This window comes from Prenolepis imparis, unplaced genomic scaffold (assembly GCF_030444845.1).
Source record: "Prenolepis imparis isolate NDT839.2.m4 unplaced genomic scaffold, iyPreImpa1.0 SCAF_2, whole genome shotgun sequence".
In the NCBI taxonomy this organism is placed as follows: Eukaryota; Metazoa; Arthropoda; class Insecta; order Hymenoptera; family Formicidae; genus Prenolepis; species Prenolepis imparis.
In genome coordinates, this window is record NW_028141160.1 from 21,558,120 (window position 1) to 21,581,360 (window position 23,241).

The 23,241-nt window shown below is 39.3% G+C and overlaps 2 protein-coding genes and 1 non-coding gene across 4 annotated transcripts in view; 2 read left to right on the top strand and 1 right to left on the bottom strand.

The window, feature by feature from the left end:
- Ets96b (ETS variant transcription factor Ets96B) overlaps positions 1-23,241 on the top strand; it is a 92,029-nt gene that overhangs the window by 66,007 nt on the left and 2,781 nt on the right. The window contains exons 1-6 of one of the 2 annotated variants that reach the window (XM_083031754.1): positions 7,135-7,281; positions 12,025-12,139; positions 15,036-15,089; positions 15,854-15,913; positions 18,783-18,918; positions 19,110-19,246. In XM_083031754.1, coding sequence (XP_082887880.1) covers positions 7,225-7,281; positions 12,025-12,139; positions 15,036-15,089; positions 15,854-15,913; positions 18,783-18,918; positions 19,110-19,246 — 559 coding nt within the window. In that variant the 5' untranslated portion in view covers positions 7,135-7,224. Of the gene's footprint in view, positions 1-7,134; positions 7,282-12,024; positions 12,140-15,035; positions 15,090-15,853; positions 15,914-18,782; positions 18,919-19,109; positions 19,247-23,241 lie in introns of those variants that run through there. The other variant, XM_083031756.1, reaches the window with a different exon arrangement.
- On the bottom strand, positions 2,616-6,080 carry LOC145932642 (solute carrier family 25 member 44). Its single transcript, XM_083031747.1, has 5 exons — positions 5,824-6,080; positions 4,717-5,029; positions 4,282-4,589; positions 4,020-4,206; positions 2,616-3,942 (listed from the first exon to the last, which is right to left on the bottom strand). Exons 2-5 carry the CDS (start codon positions 4,889-4,891, stop codon positions 3,623-3,625), a joined length of 990 nt encoding a protein of 329 aa, XP_082887873.1. The 5' UTR covers positions 4,892-5,029; positions 5,824-6,080; the 3' UTR covers positions 2,616-3,622.
- Trnak-uuu (transfer RNA lysine (anticodon UUU)) lies at positions 15,229-15,301 on the top strand. Its single transcript has one exon. It is a non-coding gene; the product is annotated as a tRNA-Lys (tRNA).

Here is a 23,241-nt window from a genome sequence, read left to right on the forward strand (position 1 = left end):
ACTTAAAAAATCGAGCGTCTTTCAATCGGGAGGGAAGATATAACTTTGCGTTATTAGCGTAATATGTTGAAGATTTCCTCGATACGGATTTAAGTCAAACTCTTGAACGATTCACGTCTCGCGATTGGAAAGTCGTGTCTTTCTTTTTCGAGCGGATTGCTCCGATCGCATAGTTCTCTATAAAAAGCGTGCTTTTTCTTCGAGCGAGATCCCTTTCGTTACTCGGAAAGAGGAAGCGACATTAATGTCGCATCCCGGCATCGCTAGACGACGGAGGACCCTGCGTCATCGTCTGCCCTTCGCGTTTGAATTTAAAAGTAGTTCGCTTCCAGGAAAAAGAGACACAGTGCGAAGGGTTTCGCCGACGATTTACTTCCACTGATATGCTAAATCATTTCGCGTTTTTATCTGTCAGGAAGAAAATTGTGTCCGATCCGTCGAAGTAACATTTCTTTTTGCTAGATACTTAATTATTATTACTATGACATAATTTTTCTGTATTATACATTTTGTATTATAATATTTGCATCTGAAATTTGCATGTCAAAGATGTTTAGATAGATTCTAACGATACGACAAAAGACTCGTTTGAAAGGAGTGTCGAATGTTAAAATCTGGCAATTTTCCACGCATTAATTTACAGAGAAGGGAAACGATTATAGCTATAATTGCATAAACAAAAAATCCTAGAGGGTTCTAAATACACTCTGGGTGCGAAGCGACATTTCGGCGCGTAAGGTCGTCGTTCTCCGCGCGAGCTATTCTCTTCCACGTATCGCCGTGTTCGTTTTTGCCCACGACGGCCAGAACATAATGAGGCAAGCGAGAATAGTCCTTAGAAAATGAGGCGAGAGTCGCTTCGGGAAAGGAGCCACCGAAAGAGAGAGATGACTGACAAACGTCGCTAATGAGAGAGCGCCCGTGCGTTCCGTATTATTTCCCTCCTTCCCGTGAACCTTTCATAGTTTGGTTAACGATGCGGATCTTGCGCATCTAAATTCCTCAAGTCATGCTAGTGACTTTCTGTCGCTCTTTTTTTTTTTTTTCACGAAGAAGCGCGCGAAAATTAGTTAGTCATGCGAAACGAGACGATTTTTCAAAACGTTTTATTCTTGTTTTCTTCTGTTTTCCCTCTGGAAAAATTGTCCGTATTTAAAATACACGAGCAGCTTCCCCGTCATTGATCATCCGGCAATGAGTGTCATTTGGAAATCGCGACAATAAAAAGAAGGCTCATCTTGATCTCTCTGTGAGATATAAAAAAAAAGGTTTGCGAGACCCCTTTTAGACCCGCTTCGACGCTACCGACGAATTCTCAAAGAAGAGAGAGGAGACCCTGTTCGTTTGCGGTACCATCATTCTCCGAATAATATTCTCTTTCCCTTTACGCCGCGCCGATTCGCCGCGAATGTTTGATCTCGCTGAAAATAGGGAAGCAACGAACGCTCTCCGTTTCTGCTTGATGTTTGCTCGGCTAGGGTTGCTGTTTGCGGTCGATGCAGTTATTCGCATCCGAGTCCAGATTTATTGAGAACAAAATTTTTTATTGTTTGTTGCGAAAAGAATAATATAAATTGTAAAATATATATCGAAATACACACATTGTACGAACATCTAGCGATGAAAATTGTATATACTGAAATTTATCGGTACAATAGAGAATAGCTTCCGACAGACTGAATGATAAGCTACCCTGTGGATAAGAGGAAAGCGAGCTACAAAATTGTGTACGATGCATTAATGCTACGACAGATGGCTGCAACAACCTGCCACAACAGATAAAGTCTTATTCGAGACCACGTGTTTATGAATCATCGTATAAAACAAATAAAAATGCAAGCAATTTATAAAAAAAACATACATGCAAACAATATAGAGATAACGAGACATCTTGCATTAGAGTCTTATAAATGTAAATAATACTTCTTACAGCAATATTTTTTATTTCTCGATTAATTGAACGATCATATGTGCTTGGCAAATGTGATTGATCTTAATTGTGTCTGGGATAAAGAGAGTATTGCAGAATCAGCTTCAGCTGTACTTCAGTCTCTGACATTTGACGTGACGCATTGCATTTATGCATGTGCAATTATGCAATTATAACTTTCGCGCTCGCGCGAAGGTCGTTTCGCTTGGATCGGATTAATCGGCCGACAAGAAGGCGTTAGCTCGGCCCTGGAATAATAATTAATGCATCCTTAGGCCCCGGCGTAGGAAGAATTGCAGCGCCAATCTGGCGCCCATAGTCATCGGGGAGGAGATGTCAGAGCGATTTACCCCGCGGTGAATACCAATCGATGCATCGTTCACTCGTAGAATAGGAACTCTGGAAGAACGCGCCGCCGATCTTTGTCTATATCCACGTTAGGTTCGTTCAACCTTTCCGATTTGCATATCGCGGGCGAGTTAATTTCAAAGCTGAGCGCTAATTTGCCCCGTCGCGCTTGCATCGCAACGAAGAGAAGCCATTTCTTAGTCCGTAATCACGCGCGGTAATTAAATTAAAAGAGCTATTTATATTCAAGTAAACAAATACGCATACTTTGGAATCGCATGAGACAGAGTCCGTTTTCAAGCGGGAAATAAGCGGCTGTGCGCAATTTAATACATGTGATAAAATTTATTCGCATTCTCTCTTCAGATTTATCAGGGATTTTGCAATTTTTTCATATGTACATAAACAATATAGAGGTGGTAATATTACATAATAATCTTGTTTCCTGCACACATTTCTTTACAGTATATATATCTTCTATCGATATTTCATGTTTCTGAACTAAATAATTCATTCAATTCAAATATTACATTCTAAATTCGTATCTTTAAGACGACTGATATATACATACATATATAATATACATATATATATACGTGCGCACACATTACATGCCCATGTTTGACTAGGATAATGTATCTATACACATCGTAATATATCGTTAACACATCTCGCACGTAATGCGATACAAAGGCGAACACGTATCTAATATACAAGCCGTCTTTAAAATACGAATGGGAGCGTATTTATATATTATATTTGTATCACAGTAACATATCTAACACATGTTACAAAGTTTTTTGTACTCCATCTGACACATAACGATAGCGTACAAAATGCGCTTCATTACATTTACATAAATAACTTGTCTATAGTTGCCACTGTTTCGCAGAATTGGTTAGATTCGGAGCCACAGTTTTATGTACACCAAAGTATATCTCTTTCCAAAGTTTCTTTTTCTATGAGATTGCATAATGTATCGAATTGCAGTGCGTGAGTTTCGACAATGCCGTGAAATGCACGCACACATGACTGTACAATTATTTTTATTTGTTCGAATATAACGAAAGATAACTTTGATTGCTACGCAAAAACGTTCTGTAACTTAATGACACGAATAACATGATTTTTTTTATTATAGCCGAAAAATTTTTTTACGCGAGAATGTAACTTTTTTTATATGATATTTTTATTATCGGTAAATATACTAATTGAATTATGACTTTTTTTTTTATGCGTAAAAAGTGCGATACATAACGGCGCGTCGCAATTGTATAAAAAATTTTGGATGGAATGCACGTCATTCCGCCCGTGTGAAATTAATCGTAATAGTAACTCCGGAGCTCACCATCGAACATAACTCTTGTACTCTTCGGTTATGCTCACTCTCTTGATGGTCTCGTATCCTAGGATTATCGAGAAACTGAAGCACGCGGATTGTACAAGTCTCGCGGAGAGTCCTTTGGTGAACATAAGCAGTCCTTCCTCGATCCATAGTATTCTGAACGCACTGAACATACTGTCTAACCGTTGCACTTGCAATCTTGCCCTTACAATGTCCAAGGGGTTCGTGATTATCGTGGTCGTAAAGCCTCCCAGGGTGCCCGCCATCGCCTGTATACACAGATGCGAAAACCATCCCGGGAGCAGCCTTATAAGTTCGTCTGTGCGAAGAAAAAAACCGTGAAAAATTAGTCATCATTCTTTTATCTGTGTAATTTGGTTAGAAGGTGCGAAGTACCTTGATAAACCGTGTACAATCCCCACCAAAGAGCACTGTTAGGTACATATGCGCACAGAGACGCCATGTATCCTCGGTAGAAGCCGCGATAACCATCTCTCTGATAAATCAATTTTATTATTTCGGCGGAGATTTGCGCGCGGGTTTTTCCGGGTTCGAGGGTCAAACCCAACGGATTCATTCCCATCTGCGAAGAACGTGCAATTAATATTTCAATTAATGAAAGGCACACAGGGAGGTATACAGAAATTTCGCGACTCACCTTATCCACGTATATCCTGCCGTGTTTAGTACTATTGATCCCGAGAACCATTAGATGTTGACTGAGAACATCGAAGGGGACGACAATCGTTTGTCCGACCAAACTAGCAGCACCGCCAGCGATCAACGCTTTAACCTTCGAGTCGACACGTCCGAGGGGTCTATCCTGCGTGAGCAAATGACGTACACCCTCGTACGTCGATACGTAAAATACTCCGGAAACGATTTGGATGGAACTTATCCAGAAGCCTCTGTAAAGGCCCGTGACGCCTTCGAGTTTATAAATTTTTCTACACGCGTCTATCATACCTATCGTGTATATGAAATAAGAAAAATCAACGTGTTAATATCACATTTGTAAGAATAGGCAAGAATATTATTTTTTTCTAACAAATAATGAAATCGATTCATGATCTCGAAATTAATTAGCGCGTACCATTGTACATGAGATTTTGTCTCTGCACTTGAAGCCGAGTCTTGATCACTGTCAGTGGATATAAACAGCATCTGACCGAGAACGAAGACAGCATGCTGAGTGGAAAGAACTTGGTTTTGTCCATCATGTCCCACTCGATGGTGCGGATGAACGGTGTTGCCTCTACCGCGGACATCTCTCGGATAAGCGCAGATATTGCAGTTCGTAGCGATAGATGAATCAAACAGAGAGATTCGCCGAGGATTTTCTCCAACCTGATGCCGCATATCTCATCGGTATATTATGAGCATTTACACCCAAAATTTCGTAAAATCTGTAAATAGATCAATATTATTTATGATATAAGAAAGATCAATCCAAAGTTAAAGATACTATCATTCGATTATCAGAGAAAACAGTTATCATAGCTAAGAAATTAGGTTATCCTAACCTCAAAAAGAAGCTTTTTGAATATTATACTTTTATACATATATATATGTATTATAAATTAAATTTTGATTTTAGCATCGATTATAGATAACTTTGTAACGTTCTTTTGTACAAATGTGTCTTACTATGTCGTTATGTCAATTGCGCAAAGTTAAAGTGACATTTCAGGGTCGATTGATTAAAAAAACGAATATTATAAAAATTTCATAGAATATTTAACGAGATATTTAACGCATTTGTACGTGAGATAATAAGTAACTAACGAAGAGAGAGAGAGAGAGAGAGAGAGAGAGAGAGAGAGAGAGAGAGAGAGAGAGAGAGAGAGAGAGAGAGAGAGAGAGAGAGAGAGAGACAATAAGAATTAATAATATTCAATGCATGACAACTGTATGATCAAAATGCAGTTGCTCCGAAATTTTCTACATGAATATTTATATTAATCTTATAATCTCCAATCTTATAATCATAAACAATAATTAATTAATTGAGTAACTCTTTCTTAATTCTTACGAAATCTCGCTAGTGTCACATGTAAGAAATCTTACGGCTAATAATTTTTGGAGCGCTATCAATAACAAAGTATCTGGTGCACATATTGACATCGTTATCAGTCAAATAAATATGCAGAGAAAGGTGCAAGTTATTCACAAAAGAAAATCTATCGTACTTAATACTTACAATGATGTAATATATCCTCGAGATGATTTACTCTGAAATTTCCTCCTCAATGTTCGTCTCTCCATACGACCAGGAATAATCGTTGATATTTATAACATGATTGATACGTCAGTCGCGCTGTCACATGACACGTCAATTGGTTCAATGTATTCTACAACGTGAATTCATTATGTTGAAAATTACTCGCGATTTCGAAACGTGACTGCGAAATTATTCGCGATAGCAAAAGCCGTGAAAAATTGTGGGCCACACATTCAGCAAACACGCACGCGTGTATCTTTTTCCAGTAGTGACATCTTGGCGGGAATCTTGAATGTCAAATGTCATATTTCACCTTTATCAGCAGATGTATAAAGCGGTATTGATAACGTCTATTGATAACGAATATTTGCGGACTTCTATAATTATAGTAAGTAAATTTATAAAAAAAGATAAAACATGATTGCAGGCAAAAATTTTGGAATATTAATTATTTTCCTGTGAATGGTAAAAACCAATATAAATTCAAATGGCTTTAATTTAATAATTATATATGTATCAATTGTTAATTAATTTTAAAGTGCTGCTCTGTTTAATTAGGATAAACTCATGTTTTATTGCCACGAGAGATCAATGAATAGAAATTATAATTTTTTACACAAGTTCTTCTCTAGATATAACTTTGTCCTCCTAATATTGAGATGGATTGAAACGAAAGAGAAAAAAAATTATAAATATGATTCTTACGTTTTGCTGTAATCATATTTTCTGATCAGTTAGGCGTGAATTTATCGGAACATAGATATAACACTTTTTCTCAACAATTTAGCTAAATATACAAAGCTTTTCTCGCTTCTGTGAAGAGTTAAATTTTTCCTCCATAATTTTTTATCGCGGATCGGTGGAACCCGTGCATTTATTCGAGCTGACTTGAAGTTTTATTGGACGTGCCGCGCGAATATCTCGATGGCGATCGAATCGAATTTGCGAAACTCGCTGCCGTGGAGAACCTCATCGCTCTCTCTCGCGAGAGATGCAGCATCATCCCTCGTATCTCGAACGCGTGTGTCGCCAATGAATTTCAAGCTCCGCCCAGCACCCCTTTGCAATGGTCCGAGGAAACGAAACACGCGCAGGACTGAATTCTACGTCACGTTGGGGGCGTATACCTCATCGGAGACACAACCCCCGGCTCCGGCCGCGAGGGTGGCTCACCCCCTTGTTCGCGCCGAGATCAAATCACCCGATTCAGTGCTATCTTCGATCTTCGCGCCGCAACACCAGCGACGATCGACGAGAGGCGCGAACTTGGTTCCGCGGTTTTTTTTTCCAACCGAATCGGCGAATTCGCTCGTCTTTAGTGAAAAGTTTTACGTTTGATAAGAACAGGACGCCGCGAACGGAACAGCGAGCCGCGAAATTATGATGAACATTGCCGATCAGGAGGTGCCTGCCGCGACGACGGAATTGGCGGGCTTAGTAAGTAATTGAAAATTTATATTTCAATTTATTTCAATTTTTCTCTTCAAAAATAAGGTTTTTAATATAATCGATAAGGGATGTATCTGTCATGTATTGATTGACGAGTTTATTGTGATCTTTATCGGTCGAAAAAATTATTCTTTAATTTAAAAATTGAAACGTTTGATTGACTTTGTTTATGCGTCAAAGAGAGCGAAGAGTTAAATATAGATACGTACATATTTAAATAAAGTCATCGCTTACAGTAAAAAAAATTTATTTTATAATACATTAGATCAAGTATAGAAATATATCGCAATTAGATAGATTGCAATTGGCACTCTTTTTAAATAAGATAATATTGTCAAATAAATTTATCAACCCATTTTTTAAACTTTATCTCGGTAGCATTGCGTGTAAGAATTTGGACAACTTTATGGAATAATTCGAAGCAACATTATTCATTAGTAACAGTGTTAATAACAAGACATGGGAATCATTCCAAAAAATCCAATTGCAATTGCAGTGATACGTAATACAATCGGAATTGTTTATTGTGAAATCTCTTCAATATTCACCTTAGACACTTCGCTGTCAGGAAAAATTTTTAATATAAAAAATCTTTTATAATACATTAGATCTTCTAATATAAAAAATTTATTTTATAATACATTAGATCAAGTATAGAAATATATCGCAATTAGATAGATTGCAATTGGCACTCTTTTTAAATAAGATAATATTGTCAAATAAATTTATCAACCCATTTTTTAAACTTTATCTCGGTAGCATTGCGTGTAAGAATTTGGACAACTTTATGGAATAATTCGAAGCAATATTATTCATTAGTAACAGTATTAATAACAAGACATGGGAATCATTCCAAAAAATCCAATTGCAATTGCAGTGATACGTAATACAATCGGAATTGTTTATTGTGAAATCTCTTCAATATTCACCTTAGACACTTCGCTGTCAGGAAAAATTTTTAATATAAAAAATGAAAATCAAAATGAAAATAATAAAATAAAATCCGTTTTATAATATAAAGACAGAGTGAACAAGAGAACAAATTTAAAGAGGGTAGGTGGGGTGTATACATATATTTATCCAAAATATACAAGTAGATTCGATCGATTCTTTTCATCGCATACTTCATCATCTCTTCATCTCTCACAAATCTATTTGTTAAAAAGAATATTATATTAATTTAACAATCCGGAAAACGCGTCGTGCAAAAGTGTTCAAGGTCCATTAAAAGAGCGCCGCCGCGTAAGGGCCATCGCGTTTCGTTCGATCCGGATATCCGATCTCTCGGCCGCTCCCGGGACACACAATGGAGTCATATCCTCGCCGAGTGCGGCACCGAGGTCCGGGATCATCATCGCGCGTACAATGCGGCCACTCGAGAGATGATCGCTCGACGACCCGGTGGCGAATTGCCGCGGCACGCGCCTCCACGCTCCGCTGGCTCGTCCCACGGGTGCCACCCCTTCTGTGTCCTCTAAACACGTAATTGTCGCCGTTATGTTCCCCGCGTGCGTGTATGAGTGCGTGCGTGCCACCACCGTGACGACACGACACGACACGATACCAGAATCCGTGGGTGGTCAATGGATACACGCGCGGGGAAGGGATGACTCGGCGAGAGAGGAGCACCCGCGAGGCACTTGATTTATGTTTGTTGATTCTAAAAATCAGCCGATTCCCACACACCGCGCTTTTCCCCCCGCCGTACCCTTCGTCGAATCGGCGCCGTTTAATTGACTGCCGCGAGATAGCATATGTCGCCACTCGAGTTTCCCATGATTAGGGGCGAGACTTCCTCGGGGATGGGAGGTACTGCGGGATCACCACTGCTCACCTTGATTGACTTCTCCTCCGTGGAACTGGCTCCAGCTAATGATATTGCGTATTTTTATACAATCGGATTTAGATTCCTTTGAACATTTTCCACGCGTTGATAATCATCTATTTATTCATACGCAAATGTTCGTATTGCTTAATATGAAATTTCTATATTTGTTTGATACTTAAAAGTCTATACTGTTATAGCTGATTTATTTTATTGCATTTACCTTCTCGTTATAATGGATAAAAATTAATTGAATTATATAGAACCTTTAAAAATCACTCTAGTCGATAGTAAAGAGGGGCGCAAAGATCTACTATACTGTCCTTTTAAAGTAAGATAAAAAATATATATTTGTTTGAAAATATTCCTTCGTATTGTCGGAGGCTTAATTGGCGCAAAAACGACGAGACCAAAAATTTAGATCTTTTTTTTTCTAGCGTGATTTTTGCGATGCATTGAGAAAAGCAATTAGCTGATAAACTCGGCCGTTGTGTGACGCGTTCTTTAATCTCGAGATCTCTTCTATATATTGTTTCCTCTCGTCAGGCATTGTCCGTCTTCCAGTGTCCGTCGCCGTTATTGTCTTCGCACCTCGTCGTCGCACGAGGGTAGGAAAAGACGGCAGGAAAACTTTCTTGGCAAAGTACAACGGCGGGGCTTCTCTCGCGTGTAATTGATAAAATTGATCGCCGCTGCCATTATCGGCACATAATTAGCGGAGGAAACCCCGCCGGCTTTTATCTGTCCATTGGCCGAAATAGAACACTTGGCGCAAAATGTGCATTTCGTTCAAAATACTGTGCTTGTTTATACAAGTCTTTTATTTCAATAACAGAATTTGAGATTTATCCTTGTTCTTCACTCTTCGTAATTTTTATCTCGATATCGTTGCCGCGATGTTTACTCTTTTAAATTAAATGTCACTGATTAAAGCAAGATTTTATCAAAGAATGAAAACACTTTGCTTCTCCGTTTCACTGATTATGGCTTTATTGGAAAATCAGTAATAAGCGTACATATTTGCAAGATATAACTTTAAAATTTTTTAAATTTATTTTAGACTGCTACTTTTTGGAAAAGCCTCTTCTACATATATATCTAGAAGCATGTATAACTAATATTTAAATTCAGAATTATATATGTACGTACATATTTATTCTTAAGATGAGGTAAACCTGCAAAAATGAACAAGATTCTTGATCAACTCCCAGATATTTCTTTAACAAACTATATTGCTATAAATTTATCTTATAATATTTTATAAAACGTATTTTAAAATATCACTGATTGAAACAGCCGCTACCGCTGATTCTTTCAATAAGATGATTTTCAATGCTATACTTATAACCGCGACCATCAGTGACTTATTCACTGCTTTTCAGTGATAATACACTGATTTAAGAGAGCACGCATCTAAATCCCTGCTTCCCGATCATCCGTCGGGGAAGGGATACAGTTTTGCGATGCTCTCGATGACTTTATTATAAACCGAACCAAAGTGCACAATTACTATACGAGGGTGGAGAACGTGAAATGGGGTGCCGCGACCCCTGTCGCAACCCCGTCGCGAACGACGGGGCGTACCCTCAACTCGTCGTGGGTATCTCGTTTTCATAAGAGACACACATAAACGCGCGTAAATAAACTCGCGTGCCGAATGCATTCGCCTAAAACGCGCATCCGTCCTCTGGGAAAGGTCACGTTGGGCCTTTAACGTTAAATGGTCCTCGTGTTTGCGCTTCCCGCTCACGCGTCATTGCCCGATTAATTCGTTGTTAAATCCTGTTTGACGAGAAAGCCTCGATGAGAGATCAACGATTTCTAACAAAGATTCATCTTGATCGTAAAAAAAAAAAAAAAATCACGCGTTGTAGTTACGGGTTTGTGCATGTTGTATGTGTAATGTTAAATATTTAAATAAATTTATATTGTATATAGATAGATTTTTTTTCTAAAATTGATTGAATACTTTCGAAACTTTTGATTTCTGATAAATTAACGCTAATCTAAAGGACATATTTATTTATTTATGCACAATGAAAATTTCTCATCAGCGTTAGTCATTTTTGCATCAGTAAATATGTATATATGTATATACATATAGCGGATTGGCAGGCGTATTAAACATTTAAGGCGGTAATAGTGAATGTAATTAAAATTTATGTCCAAGCGCGCGGATTATGGGCGCCATGCCATCACGGCAGCTAATTACGGACGACGATTAATTGCGATCAAAGGAAAATCTTGAGGTGAAATTATGAACAAATAATGGAACTTTGGAGCAGCGTGAGTCCGCCGGATACTCGTTAATATCAATATATCCTATATATCAGAAATGCGTTCGCATATATTCAATAAGGGACAATTCATCTTACGTATGGCACACACATTTCAGCCTATTAATTATTTTATCGCTTTATTAACTTGATTTCTGCGTAATAGAGATACTTTTTTTTTTTTTTATAAATAACCGTAACTTTTCGCGCACAATTTTTCGACGCGATTTGTATTCTCGCAGTTCGTGTAGTCAAATTTTATAGAGTCAAAGGCCCGAACGTCTACGTTATCGAAATTCCCAAAACCGGTAACTGAGTTTACCACTAGATTGCCCCGCAAGGAGGAAACCGTCCAATCGTTCACCGGATGTCTTCCTTGCCGCCTCTCTCTTACCCACCTCCCTCTATTTCTCACTGTGTCTTTCCTCCTCCTATATTGAGAGCCTCGAGCCTCACAATCACTTTCTGATATTAATTATATTCTCTTTCACTCGCTCTCGTTCGAAGTTGCGATTTACTTTCGAAATATATATATGTCTCAAAAAAATTGCCGCGTAATAAATATTACAAAATCTTGAATATCTTACGTCAATTCACATATACAACTCTCTCTTCTTTCGATTGTTCCAGCCCGGAAACGGATTTGGCAGACTAGCCGAGCCACTTCAGACGGTCACCGGAGAATACTGTCCCGGCAACTATTCAGTGTCTCATACCACTGGGAACAATGAAAAACTGCACCCTGGTGAGTAGAATAATGAAAAAAGATTTGAAACTCGATATTTTAATTATATCAGGGAGAGAAATGTACTCGCGCGAGCCTAGAGTCACACTCGAGGTCTTTTTTTTCCGAAAAAAAAAAAAGAAGAGAAAAGTATCCACAGGCTGTAAAACTATTTTACGTCTTAACAAGCTTGCGAGGATGTAATCAAGGGAAAAAGGTGAGCGGGCAGAGACCGGTCGATTCTTCGATTTCCCCGGTCGTTCGACTTTGAAGCTCTTTGATACCGTCGCGGCTCGGAGACGTCGCGTTTCCATCGGGGGCGAGGCCTTCGATACACACTCAAGCCGCTGTGTAGATCCCGAGAAGAGCGCACACATAGCGAGGGGGAGGGGGTGGCACGTTTAGGAACACGTGCGGGACGCGTACCCCGAAACGAAGCGCCGGCAAGGAGGACGAGAGACGGGAGGGTGGAGCTACACCCCCCGAAGAGAGCCTGTCACTCGCAGGCAGCCGAGTCGATATCTTTATATAGTCGCATCAACGACAACATTATTTTCCAAAGGTCGCGGCGAGAAGACGCGTCTGCACCGTGAAACATCGCTCGAGACAATCTGGCCGAAATCCTTGTCAATTACTCGGCTCGTTTTCCCAAACTACTTGGGTCAACCCTATGTGTCTCAGACACATGTATCCTAAAAATGTACGAAAATCATACAATTATTGCATCTTTTTATCAGTAATTTGTATCATTTGAATGATACTTTTTACTTTCGAGGGTAACCGCATTTCTTCGACAAATTATCTTGATGTAGCATGTAGATAGGAAGATCTCGCAAAGAGAATTTCGGGACGAAAAATATCTCAAAATTTTATTCCCGACATTAATTCGCGCCATCTCTCCTCCGGCGCGACGATGCCTCTTCTTCCGGACGAGTGTCTTAGCCTTGACCCAGAAATGCGACGCCAATTCCTCGACACGAAATTCAATAAGTGACGTGTTATCGCCGCAAAGACTCCCCTGTGGTGTCCCCGCAGTGGAACCTCTCCCCCTGCCGTTGTACCCCCGTCGAAGAGAGTCGCCGAACCACCCTGGTCGACGTCTGGCTGCAGTGATTGACACTTTATATCTAGCATTGGCATGCCGGAGCCACCGTTCACCCAGGATGGACCACCTCCGCCTAACTCAATCACTGCCTATAATGCCGCAATTTCTCTATCATAATCGCGTTACGTCCCCTCCATCGGCTCGATCCACTTTTCGACGACGATTCAGAAATATTGAAACTCCGTGCCGCGCGATGACGGATGGAAATATATTGTTGCTTCCTCGTTCGTCTTATTTCACCGCGTATCTCGAAGCAGCTTCGTTTCAACTTTTAAACTATGATGGAGCGGAGAAATTTGCGAAAGTTTATGAATTAATTCTTATACATTTTATATATATTTCCTGTTTCATTAATTTTTCAATGATTTTAATCTACGTGGATATATGTCAATCTATGTGGATAACAATTTAATATTATAGATCGTATTATATTCATAAAAATTTATACACATACATGAGCACACAACACATTATACTATCATTTATATTAAAGGCTTTAAGATTGCATCATAGTTTTGATAATATTGTCAAACCGATGATGCAATCTTAAAGCCTTTAATATAAATGATAGTCAAATTTTTATTAAAACTTTTACTAAAATGTATGAAAAGAGAGATCTAAATAATTAGTCTCAAAAACCGACAAATCTAGAAACATGATAAATTTGATGATGAAAAGGATGAAAACAAAAATAAAATAAATTTCAATATTTAAAAATATATTTATAATGTAATATCATTACAAAAAAGGTATATTTCGTTATTACCGCTATTTAAATTATGTAATTCGCCAGGAAAGAACTTTCCAATTGTAAGAATCCTGTATACAAGTCGCGTTGATTAGCTTATTAAACAAATAACGAATATAAATAACTAATTATAATCTTCTGACGAATAAACTAATACTGATCATTATATTATATAGCTCTGAGAAAATAGCACTAATTGCTGAAAAACAAAGATATGTCTCAATTTTGATATCTTTTCTTTAATAAATTCTTTAATATATTTATTATGTGTTATAAATTTTTTAATACAATTTCTTTTTAATATCTTCTTTAATAAATTTTTTATTAAATATGATACAAACACAAACAAGAATTTTACGTCTGTGACAATATCGATGAATACGATGATATAAAATCACGTATATTTAGACGAATGTATTTCGGTCGGACATACGAAGACATCGCGAACCCTTGAAGTATTTATTGCAGAGGAGAATATCTCTTTGTACACGCGAGCAATGAGCTGTAGCGTAAGTAGATTCGATTCGCGTTAGACTGGATTCTGCCATGGAACAAAACGAAGTTACCGCCGAGTGGCTACCCATGGCGAATTCTGGAGGTCCATTAAACGCACCCCAGTTTTCCACGCCGGCATTCTTATGCGCCCATTCACGCTGAAGGGTTTGTTTTTGCCTCTGATTCATTCGCAGCCAGTTACTCGGCACCGTTTGTCTTCCCGCAGATCTCGTCGACCTCGATTCAGATAAGATGTATCTCTTTTTATCGAGGCTAGAAATATCCTCTCCCCCATCCACATCCGCCAACGTGTTGAGTATCAAAAAAATATTTTCTTTCTACGTTGAATATATATGTACATATCAATAATTAATCGAAAACAACGGAAGCACATGACGTGTTCTGTCAATTTGCGGCAAATACTGTTCAACGTCCAGCGTAGCCAAACAAATGTATTTGCATTTTCTCTTGCCCTTTGTTTATTTTATCTCGCGATCAATAACGCAACTATATTATTACATATATACACACATACACATATTAATTCGGAGAAAATTTATTGATTACAGGAAGCGAATTATACATGCAGCAAGGCTACAGGCAGGAAACTTGGCTGCAAGACGGTGAGTATTTTATTTTAAATTTTTATTTTCATTGTCTTGTAATAATTTACATTATAATAACAATTTAATTATTTTCCCCTCCTCTGGCGTTATGTATGAGTTTGATTCGAATACATGCTTAATGCAACGGAAATTATCAGCCCGGATAGCTCAGTCGGTAGAGCATCAGACTTTTAATCTGAGGGTCCAGGGTTCGAGTCCCTGTTCGGGCGCATTTTTTTTGCTCTTGATTAACTTGATTTTCGAGAGAATGCAGTTATGTCATCATTATCGAGGATCAAATAAAATGAAAAGAGTGGAGACTTTTTTTATAAATCTCCAAGTTAAATTGTCAACAGCAGACGAAATTATTGAATATTCTTTCGCATCATTAATAATTGCATTTTTTTGTAAAATAATAATGATAAATCGAAAAAACGAAATGTTATTAAAATCTAGCTATTACGAAGAAATTCTGCTATTGATTTTAAGAATTTAGAGATGTAGCATCGAATTATCCCTAAGCCGCCCCAGCAAAGATAATTACGTGCAGCCACACTGTTCTCTCGGAACATTAATTTTAATTACCTTGCCCAACTGCGATGTAATACGCGGTGGATGATGTAATGTAACGGACGATCAAAGGGGGATGATTTGCCGCGGGAGGGAAAATAGAAATTCTCGTCAAATATTCGCGAGTTGGAATTTTTATTTTAGCAGTTCTATTAATTTCTGTGCTGAAATTATCACTGAAACGAGCTAATACAAAATGTCTGTTCGCGCAGGTAGCAGCTCCGAGACCGAAGACAGCGAACAGTACGTGCCCGAGTTTCACCAGATGTCAAGTAAGTCCTAATCCTTGGCATTTGTTCTCTTCGTTCGTCGATTTTCTTGTCATCTAATGGCGCTTAATCTGTCTTGACAGTCGCGAAATTAATTATTTAGCCGCGTCGCGCATCTATATACTCGACATCTGGTAATTTATCTGTGGATAAATAAATCCGGGATTTGGAAATTCGCTAAACGGGATTGGAGGGATGTCAATCTCCGCTGAAATCACCGCGAAATCATGTATAGGAAGTGTTTCGCGCGCGTCGATTCGGCCTCGAAATTGGTTGGAAAATCTGTTATCGCGCGCGCGAATGATGTCTAGACTCTCTTCCTCGAGATATCGCATCTTCTCGACGCTTCTGTGACAAGTAAGAAAATGAATACCACGCGGGAACCGAAACGAAGTGAGGAGAGCGCGCAATTTACGCGTTAAATCATCAGGAGGAAGGCTCGCAGAGAGAAGGAAGAATTAATTCATCGGCTGTTCCGTTTAACTCGCTCGATGTTAATCGCCGCCATCGGCGAATCAATAGGTATATAACGCGTTTATACACCGCACGTGCATCTTTAATTAGTTGTCGACACTTTCCATACGCGTGTTGCGGTTTTCCCGTTTCGACGATCGCGGCCTTTTCGCGAAAATGGCGAGCGCGAGAAATTATTTTTCGCGCTATACATTTTTTTTACGCGCTACCTAATCGCGCGATTTTATATCGCGATGTAACCCTGGGCGCCAATATTGGTCCTTTATTAAAAACCGGCGAGAAGTCGCGCCCGCGGGGCAAAGAGCTTTTTTAACTATATAGCTTAGATAGAGAGCAGGAAGAATCAACACGGGCGTTTGTCGGCGATCATCGATATCGGATTACGCGAGTAAGCACTTTATATTAAGCCAGCGGCGCGATTGCTCTCGTTTCTCCTTTTTTCTTCTTCATCTTCGTCTTCGTCTTCTTTCCTCCGTTAACGTCGCTATCGATACCCATCGCGCCGGTATATCTCTGCGACGGACGTCATTATTATAATAGACGGACAAAAATCGGATACCCCGTGTATTTGACTTCTCTTCGACGTTGAAGAGAGAGAGCGAGGGAGAGAGTTTAGGGCTCGCAGTTTACATTATTCCGCGCGCGCAAAATTCGCGACGGTATGATACGTGTAATTCAGCGTCGAGCAGCATTGAACAAACGTATCGTCGAATATTTCAACCGGGCGAGCAAACACCCAGAGGGAATCGGGGGCTAGCTAATGTCTATATACACACACACATACATACATACATACACGCATGTGATTCCCAAGCGCCGCGTATATATATAATATCTTCGCGTAATATTATATATAGCTTGTGCGACGTATTTAGGAAGATATATGCTCATATATATGTATACTTGCTCCTTTATATATAAAACATCAGGATACGCAACATCGATATCTTTATTTGATACATTAGAGTGTGCAATTTTTGAATATGGATTTAGCGAAGCGTTATCAGTGTTATATGAATAATATATTATATTAAAAATATAAGTCGTTGGCAGTATACCAAGTAAAAATTCGTGCCCCGTGCACAAGTATTTAATTCCAACGAAAAAATTAAAATTTCATTGGAATCAACGCACCGAAAACCGCGTACGGCTCCTTAATTCTCAATTTATATTTATTATATTAAAAAGTTGATAAAAAAAGATAATATTTCTCTCGATTCAAGTTTTCTTTTTTTAATAACAGAAACGTATTATATAAAGATAATAATTATTAATAACTATTTGAAGACATTTTTTACATATCTCTCAATAAATATTTCATCTCTCTCTCTCTTGCGTCGAAATTTATTTATCAGAGATAATTATTGCGACACATCTCGCGATATCGAGATAATTGAATCTATCGCGGCGCGCTTCTTCCTATCAGTAAACTTCCAATGTTTACAAATACAATTATCGCCGGAGGCTTGTGACTTATGCTTCCCACGGCCCGGGAGCCTGTTTGACTTATCGGGGGCGCAGCCCTCGCCCTCGCGAAATCGTCGGCACCCCATTAGACCCCACCTTCCCTCTCACGTGTCGTTGCAGCGATGCGTCTTCACTTCCGATACGACACGCGCCCTTATGTCCTGGCGCCCCGTCGTTATCTTTCGTGAATTTATGAATCGTTCCAAGAAAACGATCGCGCGCCACGCATTCGATCGACGATAATGATATACGGCGGGGAGGGATCTGCAGAAATGTCAAAAATCATTCTGTAGTCGCAAACACTGACATTTGTTGAGTGGAAGTATCAAAAATAAGGACATGCCCCTATTTCTCAGCAATCAAGTAATTACGCCTTATCAGAATCGATTGGTTTGCTAATTTGTTTGTACTCACAGTTTGTACATTTGTTGTGCTCGTTTAGGATAGGTACATGTTCACTTGACTTACATCAGGAGATTTTCAAGCTGAAAAGTTTTTCCTGTCAGATTTTCTTTGGTGAATTATATGATCTAACTAACGATAATATATAGCAAAATTTCTTATAAAATCTCGTTATTCTGTATATTATAAATTTTCTAAATCTGTTTTATTATTGCTTTTCTCTTTTTTACTATAATTTTTATCATTATCAATAGATAGTAGGTATTGGTTTTAAAAACCGATTTCTGAGATCACAATTTTTATTTGTTTAAAAAGAAACCATTTAATCGAAAGCAATATTATCGAGCGATCTAATTTGGAAAGCAATCACCGATAAATAATTCCAGATACAAATTATCGCTCTTTGTACTTTTAATCCAAAAACAAAATGTCGCGACTGTCATATCTTTTCTATATAATAAAAAGAATTGTCGAAATATGAAAGAATATGTATTAATCGCGATTTATATAGTCGTTTCGCTTGCATCAGGTGCAAATGTGAAGCAGGAGTCCAGCAATTGCGCGAGAAATGGCGACCACGGCAATTATCACCCCCAGTATCAATCTTCCGTCGCGCACAGTCAAAACAACGATTTCCTCGAGCTCAGATCGGATCGTTGCTTCGGGTAAGAGTTCGATAAAAAAAAATCTGATACAACGGTGGTCGACTTTTCTAAAATGACTTAAGGCGCATGCAAATATAACTGCACGAGAAAATCTTCATTTATATGACAGATAAAAACAAAAAATTTATCTTTGATCGCCCCGCGAGCCTACAATTGCATGCGTAGAATGAAATTTTGCGTGTTATTCGTAGAAATCGAAAGATAAACGGACCGGCTGGTAAGAGCACGAAGGACGTCGCCGTGAAGGAAGAGCCGGCAGATCGAAGCTACGTGGAAGCCCTTCCGGTGACAAACATATCATCCGCGACGTCTCAGGACACGCAAAACGGTAAGAGATTCACGCGTCTAACTCGCGTTAGACGGATTTTTCGCGGACGTCGAATGTGTCGAGAATGAGAACGTGAATCGCTGGTTACTATCTTTTTGTACGATGATCCGCGCCGTGACAAATCTCTGCACAAAAGGATCCACGTGGCACACTATTCCACCCCATGGAATCCATAAATAATCGGGGGTACGAGGGGTTACCGCTCTCCATTAATCGAGTCGACTTCCGATTAGCCCTTTGAGGGTCTCGTAGCTACATCGACGATAATGTTCGATCTATGCCGTTATCTTAATTGTTGCTCCTATTGATTCTTTCTCTCTCTTCGCGCGATTATCGAAAAATATATATATTTTTTTAATTTACAAGGAAATTAGAAGGGAATAAATATAAAATATTTTTTTAAATAATTATACTTATTATATATACTGTTTTTCTTATATTTATGTACTATTTTTTAAAAAATGGACAAGAAAGGGAAAAAGAGAGAGAGAGAGAGAGAGAGTAGCAACATAAAATGTAACATTTCCCGTGATCGTTGCGAGGCTCCCAACTAATGCATTGCACCCGCTCACGCGTGACTGAGCATGCGTAATTGAATAATTAAACGATGCTTTCAAGACGAAAGCTATAGCGAGAGCGTCTTGCAGATTCCAACAAAAGCTGCCGAAAGAAAGAAAAAAAGGAGGCTAGTTTTCCCGGAGGGAAAAAATGCAAGTCGAATATTCTCTCGTGATTCGCGCAGAGAGGAGATTTTCAACGCGGCATCAACAATGTTTCTAATAACTTACGAATTAGTCTAGGACTTTTATCACCCGAAAATGGAAATTGCAAAATTTTAAATAATAAAATAAATTTTTTCTCGTAAGCTATCGATACAAAATTGTAACAAACATATAGTATATGTGATGTCTAAGTGTGACATAGAAAGATTGCTGATGCATAATTAAATATCTCGCATAAATATTTATTCGCAGGGATGAATATACAGTATGAATCGCATCGCGCGAATAATATTTCATCAAGAATAATAATAATGACAGTTTTTTTCTATCGACGTTCATTATCTAATAAGTCATGTGAATCGAAGAAGATACACAGTATTACTACCACTACCACTTGCCCCGTCCTACAAAAGATAGAGGTAGGGCGAGGGGTTGCAAGCTCATGCTTTGTAATCAGACCGATTAGTCTTCCTTTATTCACATACACACATACACACACCCACGCACATGCATACATATATACACGACGAGCCGAATCCTTTAGGAGCTCGGTTACGGTTATATCCATGGCTCGACACTCTGTATACGCGATACTACCAAGTCACCTGGGATTATGCTCATGCTTCTCTCTTGACGTAATTCTCCCTACCATTAAGCCGTATTAATTATTCACACGTAGTTTAGGTTAATAATAGGATACATTTGCTCGTATCGATATCCCGCAATCTACTTACGATCATCCAATTTATTTAAAGGAGAAATCATTTTGCATTTCACGCGCGAAAATTAATTAATCGAATATTTCGAAGTCTTTTATTACATGCAGACTTGTCGGAAAAAAACTTGTCGAATAAAATTTCATAAACTTTGTTATCGTATTATTGCAGTGACAAGACAAATTGCAAAGTATCGCAAAAATATTTGTTAAATATTTTGAATGGTTGAAAAAAATTTTTAGAGAAAAGTATGCAATATTCGAGATTATCTCGTTTAGAGGGGACAAACAATTTGGAGAGCGATACGGGCAGAATAGTAATAACCGGTTAATGGATACCGATTGGTTCCACAGTTGCACTAATTAATACGAGCAGAGGATTACGAGGATTACAGATAGCGGCGGTCTATTCTGCCAACAGAATCGCTTTCCCGTACGCGCAATATACGTATACAGCGGAAAATGTGCGTTCCCTATCTTTGATACGTGTCGCGGTGAATATTTCTATAGCAAAAACAAAAAACAAAAAAAAATACACGTGCGACAGAGAGTGGAGTACGCAAAAAAATGAAACAAAAAAAAAGAGTATTTCCCGTTCGCTCGGGAAAGGACAAGGTGAGCCCGCTCAGGTTTCGCCGCTCGTCAGGTGGGTCGGAAAATAGAGCTTGCATTATTAACGGAGCACTATGCCGGAATTCGAGGCTCAGCGAGGCAGAAGAGAGGAGAAAAAGCGAGAGAGATAGAGAGACAGGGAAAGAGAGTTGGAGAGAGAAAGAGAGAAACAGAACGAGCATCGCGAAAAGGGAGGAAGAGCGGCGGCAGAAACGCGTTTCTCCTCGTCTGAGAGTGGACGAGAGTGGAAGCCATCCTCTTTTCCGTAGCCGATCCCACCCTGTCCAACGCCTGTACCGCCGCCCCCTATGGCCAGTCCTGAATTTCAACCCTTCTCCGACCTCCCTCGGTGGTGGTACCTCGCCACCGGTTTCATCAGCTCGCGATTAATTTTAATCTAAAACCACCCGCAAAGCCTCTGGCTCACCCCGCTCACCCTGCCGAGGCTGAGGTCAACCCCTTTCGCCATCCCCTGGCGCCCTATCCGCTTTTCGAGAGAGAGTGCTAGATTGAGTCCAGGGCTTTCAGCTATCTTCTGAGATCCTCGTCCGAGATTTCATCCAAAGTTCGCCGAAAGGTGAAGCAGAACGATGAGCGTAACTTCATTTTTTACCCTAGTAAACTTTTTCGTCGAGATTTAACATTTCGTTTTAGATACATGAAAAGAATTGGAGCTTGCGAAAGTTTATTAATGCGAAAAGCAGATGAAGAGCTCAGCTTCCTTCCGATGTCACGAGAATAAATATTTCTACTTCGACGAAATATTTAATTCGCGAATTACTCTTCTCCGTCTTCTTCGAAGAAAGATTCTGGAGAAATGGACCCTTCTGAAAATTCTCGACCCTTACGATCCAACAGCACTCGCCCTCGATCACCGGATGCATCGCGACGTCGTTGCAACAACGTTTTATCGTCGCTCTCTCTGACCGCTCGCGCGGCTTCTCAATTTTTCAATATTCCCCATGCGCGACTTGGAGCGTAACCGGATTACGGCCCGAGAATGGCTCTTTCGGTAGCGCGTCGTCGACGGGGGATGGCGGTGACGGCGGCAGAGAAAGAGAGAGAGAAAGGAGAGAAAGAGAGAGAGGAGCGCGGCCCGATTAATATACATATCGCGCGAGCTCTCGGCTCGGCTTTCGATATTTCAGGGGGCACCTATCCAACGCGCGCTATCCGCGGGCGGGGGCTCTCCCACAGTCCCCGCTGGGCTTTGAATATCCACCAATTTCCTGCCGATATTTGTGTGACGAGAGCGCTTCAACCGGCCCGGCGCGTGAGTGCAATCGGTAATACGGGGGAGAGAGCGCTCTTTTTTGTCCTCTCGAGAGAATTTCTTCCTCGGCCTCCCTCTCTCCCCTGCCCTCATCCCCTCGTCCTCCTTCTCTTCCTCTTCTGTGCGGATAAAAACGCCCTGTGGATAATCCCGTGCTCTTTTCCCGCTCACCTCTCTGTACCGCGACGCCTTCTTATTATGATTAACAGGAATACGAAGTATCCTTTATATGCGCTAGAGTCTAGAGCAATAAATTCTCTCTTCCCAATGGAGATTGTGTCATTTTTATCATTGTAACTCACGTAAAAGAATAGGAATTGAACATCAGGATCAGGCATGGCTATTATGCGAATGTAGAATATCTTTCAATTGATAATGTAATTGAAAAAGGGATGATACCTCGTGAAAAAATGAATCAACAATATAATTTTTTTTTTTACAAGGCTTTGCTTTCGAGAAAAACAATTTTGACAATTGAAAACTTAATGACATTTACGCTTTTTTAAGACTTGAATAAATTCTATCTTGTCGTATATTGAGTTCACGTTTCGATATCAAAATATAATAAATATATAAGAGAATATATTTTTTCCTTATACTGAAAAAAATAAAAGTGATATTTTCCAGAACTTTTTTAGTTACTTAAATAAATTGCTTTATTGAATGGAACGTT